This window comes from Vitis riparia, chromosome 1 (assembly GCF_004353265.1).
Source record: "Vitis riparia cultivar Riparia Gloire de Montpellier isolate 1030 chromosome 1, EGFV_Vit.rip_1.0, whole genome shotgun sequence".
NCBI lineage: Eukaryota > Viridiplantae > Streptophyta > Magnoliopsida > Vitales > Vitaceae > Vitis > Vitis riparia.
This window is the reverse complement of record NC_048431.1, coordinates 1,993,812-2,006,357: the sequence shown is the minus strand read 5'-3', so window position 1 is coordinate 2,006,357 and position 12,546 is coordinate 1,993,812. Positions and strand designations below refer to the sequence as shown.

General features: G+C 34.8%; 1 protein-coding gene across 6 annotated transcripts in view; it reads right to left on the bottom strand.

Moving 5' to 3' along the window:
• Window positions 1–10,531, bottom strand: part of LOC117918812 — a 28,673-nt gene extending 18,142 nt beyond the window's left edge. For 5 of the 6 annotated variants that reach the window (XM_034835720.1, XM_034835740.1, XM_034835730.1 and 2 more), the window contains exons 1-7: window positions 10,388–10,531; window positions 9,048–9,661; window positions 8,843–8,967; window positions 8,610–8,704; window positions 8,287–8,517; window positions 7,545–7,635; window positions 4,200–4,251 (exon numbers count right to left, since the gene is read on the bottom strand). In XM_034835720.1, the coding sequence (XP_034691611.1) occupies window positions 4,200–4,251; window positions 7,545–7,635; window positions 8,287–8,517; window positions 8,610–8,704; window positions 8,843–8,967; window positions 9,048–9,631 (1,178 nt within the window). In that variant the 5' untranslated portion in view covers window positions 9,632–9,661; window positions 10,388–10,531. Of the gene's footprint in view, window positions 1–4,199; window positions 4,252–7,544; window positions 7,636–8,286; window positions 8,518–8,609; window positions 8,705–8,842; window positions 8,968–9,047; window positions 9,662–9,942; window positions 10,338–10,387 lie in introns of those variants that run through there. The other variant, XM_034835724.1, reaches the window with a different exon arrangement.
• Between the last annotated feature and the right edge of the window lie 2,015 nt (window positions 10,532–12,546).

Sequence of the window (12,546 nt, the reverse complement as noted above, 5' to 3'; positions counted from 1 at the left end):
TTGTGGATCAAAGGATTGGTTAGTTCTTTCTCATGGAAATCTACATCAACAAATCACAAAGCTAATAAGTAGGCCTCGCAATGAGTCTCTTCTCTATTTGAATTCCTTAAAATTTGATGCCCTTTTGAGTTTTTGTGGACAAATTCCGTAAGTCTTGGAAGCCAAATATTTTTTTATTTATAAAGACCTTTGTAAAGCACTATTTTCTAAATCTTTGCTTTATCTAATAAAATACAAATATAGTTTTTTATTAAAAAAATTAAAATATATATATATATATGAGGGATGACTGGATCTAACCCACTAATTTCATCCACAAACCTCATCTAAGACAAACATCATTTTTTATTTTTTTTGGATAGGTAAAATAAAAGTGTATATATAAAAAGGAAATGTTAATTGAGCGTCCTAAAGTACATAAGAAGTATACACTGATCGCTAAAAGGCACAACAAAAAGCAAAGAGGGACTACAAAAAACAACACCTACCCTCAACAAGAACCAACCAATCAATAAAGCTTATTAAAGATAAAGGACCGTCATCAATAAGCAAGTTAGTCCATAAACGCAAACTACAAACAAAAAAGTATTTCAACCTTCAATGGGAAAGCTCCTCATTTTCAAAAGCAATTATTTTTTTTTTTTTTGATAAGTAAATGAATTTCATTAAAGAAAAAGGGGGGAAAGAGACGCTAAAATAGCGACTCTAAGTATACAAAACCTATACACCCGCCATCAAAGGCCAAAAGACACAAAACCTATTGCCACAAACCTACTTAGAGCCCAACCAATCAATAAAGTTAGCTATAGTAAGAGGGCAATCGTCTATGAACAATTTAGCCTCAGCCCATAACGTAAGAATAAAATATTGTTTCAATCTCTGAATTGACACCGACTCATCCTTGAAGGCCAATCGATTCCTCTCCTTCCAAACCGTCCAAAAAATATGAAGAGGAGCAGCTCTCCACACCTTCTTGCGATTTTTGCCCAAGAAAAAACCATTCCAACTCAGAAGGGTCTCTTTAACTGAAAAGGGCAAAACCCAAGACACCCCAAATAAGGCAAAGAGAAGATCCCATAATGCCCTCGCCCTGGGACAATGAAGAAGGAGATGGTTTATGGTCTCCTCTTTCTCAAGACACATAAAACATCTATTCGCCAAGGCCCATCCTCTTTTCTGGACTAGATCCAATGTTAAAGCTTTGCCCCACGTGGCCTCCCATGCGAAGAAACTAATCTTGGGCTGCACATTCGCATTCCAAATAAAGCTTGAAGGAAACAAAGATGAACCACCTGCTTCAAGAGCTATATAAAGAGACTTGACCGAGAATTTACCGCTCTTGGTTTCAGTCCAAGATACCATATCCTCCACATCCTCAATAACTCTTTTACTCTGAATCCTCTCCATAAATCTTTCTGCCTCCTCAACCTCCCAGTCATTGAACGCTCTTAAAAAACAGGGGTTCCAACCCCCCCAACCCCCTCAGCCAAGGGATCCCATATATCTGCCACCCACGCTTCCTTCTCAACCGTCAAAACAAAAAGAGAGGGGAAGGTCATACATAGAGGAGACTCCCCACACCATCTATCCCTCTAGAAGCTCACCCTTCTTCCATTACCAACTGTGAAAGCCATCCTATCACTCACCAACTTCCAATCCGCCCTAATTCCTTTCCACAAACCCAAACCATGAGCCTCTCTCACTTCCCGCGAGCACCATCCCCCTCTAGCTTCTCCATATTTCCCTCTAATCACTTGATTCCACAAAGCCTCTCTCTCATTTGCGAAACGCCAATTCCATCTAGCAAGAAGAGTCTTGTTAAGGAGGGATAGGCTTTTGACCCCCAAGCCTCCTTTCGCCTTGCTTAAACACACCAACTCCCATCTTACTAAATGGGGCTTATGTTCCAGGTTGCCCCCACTCCATAGGAAATCCCTTTGGATTTTCTCTAATCTTCGTCTAACTGAGCTTGGTAAGCACAACAATGACATTAGATAGATGGGTAAATTCGATAAAGTACTACGAATGAGAGTCGCCCTTCCTCCCTTGGACAAGTATTGTCTCTTCCACATAGTTAACCTTCTTCGGAAGCGCTCTTTCACTCCATCCCAAACTGTGACTGACTTAAAAGGAGCACCCAGGGGCATCCCCAAATAGGTGGTTGGAAGACTACCCATACTACATCCAAACTCCTCAGCAAGATCATCCATACTCTCCACACCCTCCCCACTGGAATTAATTCACTTTTTTCCAAATTTATCCTCAATCCTGAAACAGCCTCAAACCACATGAGAAGCCAACTGAGGTAAGTCAACTGATCTTGTGAAGGTTTACAGAACACCAGTGTATCATCAGCAAACAACAAGTGGGAAATTAGGACCCCTTCTTCACTCCGACCTTTTACCCTACAACCAGATAAAAAATCTCCCTCTAATGCCCTTTTGATGAAAACACTAAAGACCTCCATAGCAATGACAAAGAGGTAGGGGGAAAGGGGATCGCCCTGCCTCAAACCCCTGGAGCTTTGACAATAGCCCGTAGGGGTTCCATTGATCATCACTGAGAAACTTGCAGTGGATATGCACCACCGAATCCACCGAATCCATTTCTCCCCAAAGCCCATTTTCTTCATGATTGTGAGAATAAAATTCCAGTCCACTTTATCATACGCCTTCTCTATGTCCAATTTGCACAAAATGCCGCTCTCATTATTCTTCAGGGTCGAATCAATGGCTTCATTGGCTATCAACACTGCATCTAGGATTTGTCTACCTTCCACAAACGCCCCTTGAGCTTTGGAGACCACCTTTCCAACCACTTTTTTTAGCCTATTGGCTAATACCTTGGCCAGCCACTTGTACAAGCTTCCCACCAAGCTTATAGGCCTATAATCCCCTAAAGCTTCAGCCCCTACTTTTTTTGGAATTAAGACCATAAATGTTGCATTTAGGCTTTTAACAAATTTGCCATTTTCGTGAAACTCCTTAAAGAAGCTCATCACATCAGCCTTCACGAAATCCCAAGCAAAAAGCCAAAAGGCCATAGAGAATCCATCTGGCCCCGGGGCTTTATCCCCATTACAGCCCACTAGAGCGTCAAACACCTCCTCTTCCATAAAAGGAGACTCCAATGCACTGACGTCCAAAGGCTCTAACATCTCAAACTGCAGCCCAGAAACAGAAGGTCTCCAATCCCCCGGGTTAGACAACAACGTCTTAAAAGCATTGGCGATCCCATTACAGAAGGTCTCATTTTCAAAAGCAATTATGTTCCTTTCCTTCCAAACTGTCCAAACAATGCATAAGGAAATCCTAAGTTATTGCATTGTTGTGTAGTTTTACGGAAAGTGATGACCTTTATATTTCTAAGACCCTAAAACTTGTCAACTATAGATATGTTAATGAAGATGAAATGGTCCATGGTCAATAGATGTAGCCTTTGTAAAGACAATGAACAATCAATTGATCATATCTTGATTCATTGTGATAAGACGATTGTTATGGACCTTTCCTCTTAGAAGTCTTTGGCTTGAAATGGGTGTTTCCGGTTTCAGCAAGAAACCCCTCCTCAAGTGGAAATTTAGGGGTTAGATCAGATGAGAAGAATTGTTTGGTGTATGGCTCTTTAGCTAGAAATGGGTGTTTCCGGTTTCAGCAAGAAACCCCCTCCTCAAGTGGAAATTTAGGGGTTAGATCAGATGAGAAGAATTGTTTGGTGTATGGCTCCGATTTGCTAATTTTGGTCTATACAAAAGAGTAGAACTGAAAGATTTTTTATGAAGAAGAGTTCCTAGATCAGAGATTGAAGGAATTCGTCATTAAATCACTATTGAAGTGCTCTTATGCTTCATTAGAAATGGAGAGCCCCTCTAATTTATATCTCTTGGATGCTCTTCCTTGTGGATAGCTTAGCTTGTTTATGTAGGCCATCCTTGTAAATGATTTTTGTTGGTGTGTACTGCTTGTATACATAGGATGCGCCCCCCCTCTATGGTGCTACTTAATATTTATGTATGTATGTGACGTCAACTCAACAAGAATACCATCTTAAGAATAGCAATTTCCAATGTCATGGGAATGATAAGCTAATGGCAAACAATAAGATTACCATTTTAAGAATAGTTATTCCTAGCCTCATAGGAATCATAAGAAAGCTAGCATGACAAGCACAAATAGAACAAATAAAGGAAAGGCCATGACCTGTTATCAGCTTCAATATCAATAGAAGCCCCAACATATTTTACTCGATCCCCTAGAAACAAATGTCATAAAAATAATCAGTAGAATAATGAGAGCATAAAGAATTCAATATTGAAAAATTGACATCATTTATATTCCAAATACAGATGCAAAAAAAATCTGCATATATTCTAATGCAATACTAAAACACTATGAGCAACCATAAGTGTCATGAGCCACCATGGTCATAAGCAGAGCCACTACCCACCACCACCATAACCAGCCCACCTCCAAACTCCAAAGCAACCACCATCATGGATTGCCATTCTCCATTAGCCACTCTGTCACCACCATAACCTCCACTGTCATCATTACCTTCACACACTCACACCTACCTTTTTTTATTTTCTTTTAATAGGATTTAACAACCACCTCTTATTATAATACAGTAGTATTTAGGCCAAAAATATATGAATTAGTAAATGAATTTCGGCATATGAATGAAATCTTAAAACAATTATGACCACTGATTTTAATAAATTGAATTGTCTAGCTATAGAAAGAATTATCACCACCCTAATTGGTAAACTAACTAAATATTAATTAAATAGAAAAAAATACGTTTGGTAAGAGTATGATTACAATTGGATTAGGAAACCACTAAGACAAGTCATGAATTGGTCATATGCAATTTTATCAAAGAAAACTATGGTGATGGTGGAAATAGGTATTATGGTGCCAATGAAGGAAACAATGGTGAACCTGGAACCAGCAATGGAGGAAATGTTGTTGTCAAAATGATGGTAGTGGCAGCAGTGGTGCGAGTGGATGGTGATATTTTTTTTAGATAAGCACACAGAAAATGGTATAAATATGAAAAAAAGATAGGGCTAAGGCGCACCAACATACACAAGTAGTATACAGAGGGCACCAAGCAAAAAGAACAAAGAAAGGGGGGCACCCACATCAATGGCATTGCCATCTCTGGCATGGCAGTCATGACATGGAAATTGTGGTAGTGATGGTGGCAATAGCAACCGCAAGGATCACAATGATAATTTTGGGAATGCCATAGTAGTATAATGGTGGCAATATTGATAGTGACAATGGTACTTGTTGCAGTAGGCATAGTAGCAGCAGTAATAGTGTATGTAAAATGTGCTGGCAATTCCAATCCAAACATCCAGCCTAAGCTTCACTGTTTCACATAATTTCCTAGGGGCTAGTGTGCAGTTGCAGAGTCATGGTATTTTTTTTCATAGGCAAAGAAAGATGTGTATATATAAATGGCAAAAGAAAACAGTACACCAAGGTAAATAAGACACATCCCTCAGGAACCAAATGGTTAGGCCTCAAAAGAGATGTAGAGTTATGGTGACAAACCTTCTTTAAAAAGGAAAGTGCATGAAATTGGAAGAATCTACACTAAATGCATAGCTTTTAACATACACAAACTTTTAGTTTTGATAAGTGCAATAAATCAAGTCTTCAACCTTGAAAAATGAAGAAAAAGAAATTGGAGTATATTGAACAATTGTTTAGAGTACCTTCAACTTCAAGAAATGGATCAATGCTAGACTCAAATTGATTAGTGCTTGGATTTTATTTTAAAAATCAGTTTTTATTGGGCCAAGCCCAAAAATTTTGAGACAACTCATCTCTAATAGGATTTTGATTTTTTCTGATATAAATGGCACTTTAGAGAAAAGACAGCAGGGTACATTCTACAAGGAGCTCTTCCGATACTTTTTTTGACAAAACAATCTTATAGTTTAAACAGCCTCCTAAATTGACATAACTAGAACAGCAGTAAGTGGAGCAAAAAATAAATTTACAAAATACCAAAGATTAAAATCTTTGTAAATATTTTGGACCATTCGTGAACATCACCACAATTATGATTAAAAAATTTGTAGCTCCCATATAAATATGTAAATAGGGAGTTAAGCCCATAGTTGTTAAAGGTGCATATTAGGCTACCCCAGGCCAAAAGTGCAATAACTCCCTAATGATAATGCCTCATTTACAAATGAGCTTGCCTTGTCAGTGCAGCATGCCTCGTTTATTTTCTTCGTTAATTTTTTAACATTTTTATTCTTAAAATTATGATTATAAATTGAAATTATATAGTTGCGTCAGTTTTTTATTAGAGGCTTCTTTTAAATGCTTGGAATATTGAATTTTTTTGTTGCTTGGATTGAATATTGGATCGCATTTTGTAAAATTAACATGCACCCTAGATTGCGTCTCACTCCAATCATGCGTGTACATTGTATTGCTCCTAGCATCTAAGCTTTAGGAGACTTTTTATGCCTTTCAAAAGAATCGTTGTGCCACAACTACCAAATGGCAGTTTCATGGAATATAGAATAAGGATGTATGAACAAAAACCTATCTCAATGAAAACGTAAACGAGATTGAATTAGTGAGTAATGCCACTTCTAGACCCCTAACATAAAGACCTAATACCCAGCTAGACTACAAAAAAAAAATCTTGTAATGTTCTAGGCAAATCCATTAAAAATTTATAAAATAAAATTTAAAAAAAAAAAAGCCAAAGAAATTACAATGTTTAATGACTTTATTGACCAGACAAGGAAAAAGTTACCCTGCCCATATTTTTGGGTATCCTTCCTAGTTGAATAAAATTCAAATAAAAGTTTATTGATGTAGATACAGTGATTAGACCAATTTCCTTCTTTATTTGAGACATAGTTACAACATCTTGATAATCAAAAATCCCAAATATCTCACTGGTTGATCTCATGAGTGGTTCACATCCACCTTTCCCAACAAAGGCAGGGCTCTCAAAGGGGCTAAAGAGTTCTGCTCTGGAGAAGTGTTTTCAATTGGAACTCCCAAAGTGTGATGAGTATCATGGCATCAAGAAAGTGTGGAAGTATATGACTGCAGACAATATTAGGTCCTTCAGAATTGTACATAATTAGGTAAAACTATGTAATTTTCATGAATTTAATGAAGTTTCCTTGTCACCACTCTGGCCCATGGTTTTTCCCCCAAAAGAAGGCGTTTTTTCTAGAGAGTTTCAATGTATATTTTGGTTTTAAGTGTGTGAATATGATGGCATTGTAGTAGTAACTAATGAAGGTGTATGTTTAACAAAGGGAGGGCTGGTAGTGGCAGGAATTACACTGATACTGGTGATGGTGGCAGCAACAATATCATGCTAATAGTAGAAGTGGTGGTTGTGATAGAAATCCATTATATAACTACTTGTCAAAAATTAAAAATAGAAAGTATGCCAGATTGACTTGTACTACTAAAAACATGAAAGAAGGGCTTTAAAAAACATTGCAAATCATGAAAGTTAAAATACAAATAAATTATGAGGACCACATATATTACCTTTCTTTAGTGACCATTTAGGTTTATCAGAAGATTCAACAGCCTCAGAAGTTGAGGATTCGGAGGAAATTTCCAATTCTGCAGCAACTCTCTGCATAAAAGATAATTTCAAAGCAAGAAATTAAACCATGGTTCATAACATATCACAGTGTTCAAAAAATAAATGAAAGAGAAGGAAGCCTCATACACCAAAGCCCACCAAAAAGTGCACATCCAAAGATGGTGAGAACAAGCTAAGAGACAACATCTAAGTTGACTAGTTAAGGCAATAATCACATGCATTTAACGATAATTGTAGAAACAGATGGTAGATGGTAGGCTTGTGCTGTTCAATCTATGGTCTCATTTTTCCCAGGAACCCTCCACTTCATTCTTTCTGTAGAAAAGTAATTGATGGATAAAAATGAATGATCTCCTTATATCATATATCAAACTCTTGAAGTGTGAACTCCTGAAGTGTCTTTAAAAAGATGCCCTCCTATACTCCAAATTGTACCTATTGCATAAATTATTTAGCTTTCTCCCTCAAGACATCAGAATTCCAGCAATCAAGCAGGAATAAAATAGTTTCTTATCTCAGTTTAAAATTTCTAATAAAAGCACATATCTACTTAAGGAAAAATTAAATTAAAAAAAAAAAAAAAAAAAACTTTCTCAGAGAGAAAAAAGCATGAATGGGTGATATCGCTACTTATTTTCACAAATTTCAACAATTTTGTTTAATGCATCAAGCAAATTATACCTGTTCAAATTTTTTGAGCTTGTGGGGAACAAGCTTCTTTAGAGCTTCAGCAGACGCCTGCACATCATCATTATCACTAGCATCTGACTTCACCTCACCACTGCTTGTCCATTCTTCCTCATCATTTGAATCACTCTCATCCTCAATCTCAGACTCTGAAATGCAGTCTTCACACGATTCCAAGTTATCATCATCTGATTCACATTCTGATGAGCAACCTTCAGCAAAATCCTGCACCAATTAGCAGTATCAGATACCATGGATATGAAGAATAATAAAGAGATTTCACCATCAAAAAACTATCCAACAATTGACAATCTTACATAAGAAGCAAGAATACTGCTGTCCAGAACCAGTAAGGGAACTTGTAAATCTTTTGCAAGTGCTCTGACTAATCTTTCTCGGTATAGCTCAGTACCTGTAAATAGCATGTGTAATCCAAAAAATCTACTTTGATGATTTCCATTTCTCTTTTAAAGGCAAACTCAAAAGCACATTATTGAGCAAAAGAGATGACAAAAAATGACTGAAAAAAGAGAGTTCCAAATGGACCAACCTGGAACACTTTGAAGCAGTATCCTCCCACTTGAAGAGGTCAAACGAGCACCATAAGACACAGTGAGCTTCTTATGTTTCAGATGGGAAGCAGCACATTCCACCAAAAGATTTTTGGTATGCTCCCTAGAAAAGAATAAAATAAAAAGTAAAAATCTAATAATCAAAACAGAGAGATAGAAAACATAAAAGTTAACAGTAATTACGGAATGTGGTAAGGAAATGTTTCCCATGAAACAGTTATTTTCTCCCATGGAACAACTCTCCGCAAGAACTCATTTTTTAACTTTTCCCGTCTAGATAGGAATGGTGATTCCTTCTTTCTACTCTCGATGGCTAGTTTCTCATTATTGAGCCATTCCTTTTGATCTTGTTCCCCAAGCCGAATGTGCTCATCACAGTGCCTCACAGCTTCTCTAACCTTCCGCTTAGTCTTCCCCTTATCAAAGTTAGCCCCATCCTTCACAGGTATATGTTCATCCTCACTGGCATTCCTTCCATCACCATCAGAACTGTAGAATCTTAACTGACTACTCCGCAAAGTTACATTAAAACTCCCATGCAACCTAACATTACTATTTCCAGCGGCAACACCCTGAGTCAATAATGAATCTGAAAGATATCTTCTGATCAAATTATCACATAATGAACAGTTTCCTGCTAAAGTTCTAGAGCACAAAGACCGGGAAAACATGTAATCTTTGTGCTTCGGAGTAATATAATACTTGGATGGCTGAAACACAAAATCCCATTTCAGATTTCTATTCTTGAGGAGTCTCCTCGCATACATTGCAACTTTTTAATTCACAATGACGAATACCTGGCATGGCAAAATATCCACGCATTAGTTCATATAAATTGCTCTAAACTTTGACTAAAAGCCAAATTTAAGTTTTAAGAAAAAATGTTTATCTGAAACGAGGCTAAGGCTCTATTAGGAAAACAACATGAAATTTGAAGTCTTACATTCTCTACCCCTTAGTTCCCGGGGAAAAATCAAAAACCTAAAATTAACAGAGAACTGCATAAGACCTATTTGATGCAATGTTTCTTTCGTAAAGAGTTGAATCTTAATAACGCTAGGGCAAAGTGCTTCAATACCGAATCAATGGACGAGCTTGTGTGCATTCAATACTCGTAAAAAACACTCACGGAGACATCAGTTCATGATGCATTAAAAATAAAATTGCACTTCTAAATGCATTCAGTGGCAACTACGAACAGCTGATTTGATAGATTCTTCAACCTCCAAACCATAAAGAAACCCTGATCCTCCGTTTGGGCGCCTAGAAAAAAGGTGTTAACAGCACAAACTAATAAAAAAAAATTTCCGAATCCCATATCCTCCTAATGCCCAAACCGGGGAAAACAAAACCCCATTGAATCAAGACCCATACGCTTAAATTCATAAGCGTTCAAATTTCGCAACTTTTGTCCTTTCTCATCAAAAGCAAATCTGTTTCTCGTTAAAAAAAATTGTAAATCTAATCCAATGATATCCTCAGCATTCAAACTCGGTGCATCAGACGGAAAGACGGAAACTGACCTAATGGAATTTGTTGTATCAAACCCTAGAATGGTGGCCCATGGGCGTCCAAAACAGAGTAGCGTAAGAAGGTGCGTGAAGACCGTTTGGGGAGAGATAAGAGCTCAGACCCCAGGGTTCTACGCGAACGGATGTAAAAAGTGAGAAATGAAAACCTACGGCAGCCGAGTGCCATATATACCACGTATGCCCCGTGTTAAATACGAACGAATTACTAGGACATGATTTTAAGAGCAAAAACATTTTCAAAACTTTTTTTTCTCTTTTTTTATCCTTGTTAATTAGGATTGTACCTCTTTATGGTTAAGGCCATGTTTGGGAGACATTCTAAACCCTTAAAGTATCATTGGAGTTCTACAAGCAATTTTTGTGAAGGTTTAAATACAACTCCTCGAGCTCCACCTTTTCTTTTGTTTTTTTACTTTAGTTTAAAGAGTTAATACACTAAAAGTTCATTTGATGATATTTTTTAAAAGTGTTTTTAGTTTTAAACACTTAAAAGTGTTTTTAAAATAAAAAAAATAAGTGTTTGATAATATTTAAAAAATATTTTTAAAAATTTAGAAAAACACTCGAAGTGATTTTTAAATAATCACTTGAAAAAAGGTATTTCTTTAAAATAATACTTTAAAAATTTTTCATATATTTTTAAAATACCATTTTCCGCTATTCTTCATTTCCCTTTCACTCTCTTATCCCTCTTTCACTTCCCTTTCATAAAAATATTTGTTTTGAGTTTTTTTAATAATATAAATTTTTTTTTTTTTTGTACTAAAAGTTTTCGATTTATTATTTTTTTTTTTTTAATAAATGTCATTTTTCATAATTTACTATTATTATAACGGTTTTTGTATTTATACAATGTATTGTCATAAATTATATTATAATCACTTTTTTACATCCTAATAAAAACATTTTTCGCATAAATCTTACAGGATGAAACTCTTTCAATAAAAACACTTCACCAAGAAGTAGTGTTAAATGAGTTCTAAGTCACTAAGGGTTTCAAATATACTCGGTTATCACCCTTATAAATGTATTTTATATATAAAATTTATTTTTTAAATAATTAATTTTAGTTTTTAGATAATTATTGAACTCTCTTATTAAAAATGTTTTACTTGATATATCTCTAAAAAATAAAATTGATAAACAAATAAATTTATAGGAATGCTAATTTAAAGAATTTTGAAACTAATGGTATTGTTGTATATTTACACCAAATATGAGGGTCTCGATGAAATGAACATTTAGTTTAAACTTAAATAAAGACAAAACTATAAATTTTAAGAGTGAACATGGTAGACATGAATAAAAAAAATAACTCAGAATATAATTTTTATTAAAAGAAATATATATATATTTTTAGGTCTGCATTAGACTAATCATAAATAATTGTCATTTGGATTTATCAATTCAATGTTGAGTTCTACAAATTTGTTTGGTAATAATGGCAACAAGTGTTTTTAAAACTCATTTGATAATGATTAGATGAAACATTTATAGCAATTTTAATATTTGAATACAATTTTTTTAATAAAAACTTTTAAGTATTCAAAATTTTCGAAATGTTTTCTAAAACTATTATCAAACAAGCTTTTAATCTAAAAACTAAATAATAATAATTATAATAATGCGTTTGAAAGTGATTTTAAAAAACATTTATAATACTTGAATGATAAAAAATTTAAAGTATTATAAATATTAAAAATATTTTTCATAATTATTACCAAATGAGCTGTAAATGTTTAATAAAATTTCGAAAACGCATTTTAAAAATTTTCAAATCACTTAAGATAGTAAAAAATATAAATGAAGAAATCTTGATATGTAATTCTCCTAAAACATTTAATAAGAAAATACTTCAAATAGAAATACTTTTAAACACACTTTTTAAGTTATGTTTGGTTATCCAGAAATACTAAAAAAAAAAATATAAAGAAAAATTATTTTTTCAAGTTTTGTTGTCTTATGAAAAATATTAAAGAAAATCAAATATAATTATAAATAATTAAAAATTCACGTATTTCAATAAGTTAAAATAAGTAAAATGAGTTTGAAGCGATAAATAACAATAATTTATCAATTTTCTTTTTTTTTTTTCCTTCGTTTTTATTTCCTTTTGCATTTTTTTATTGCATTTTCTCTCAAAATTTTCA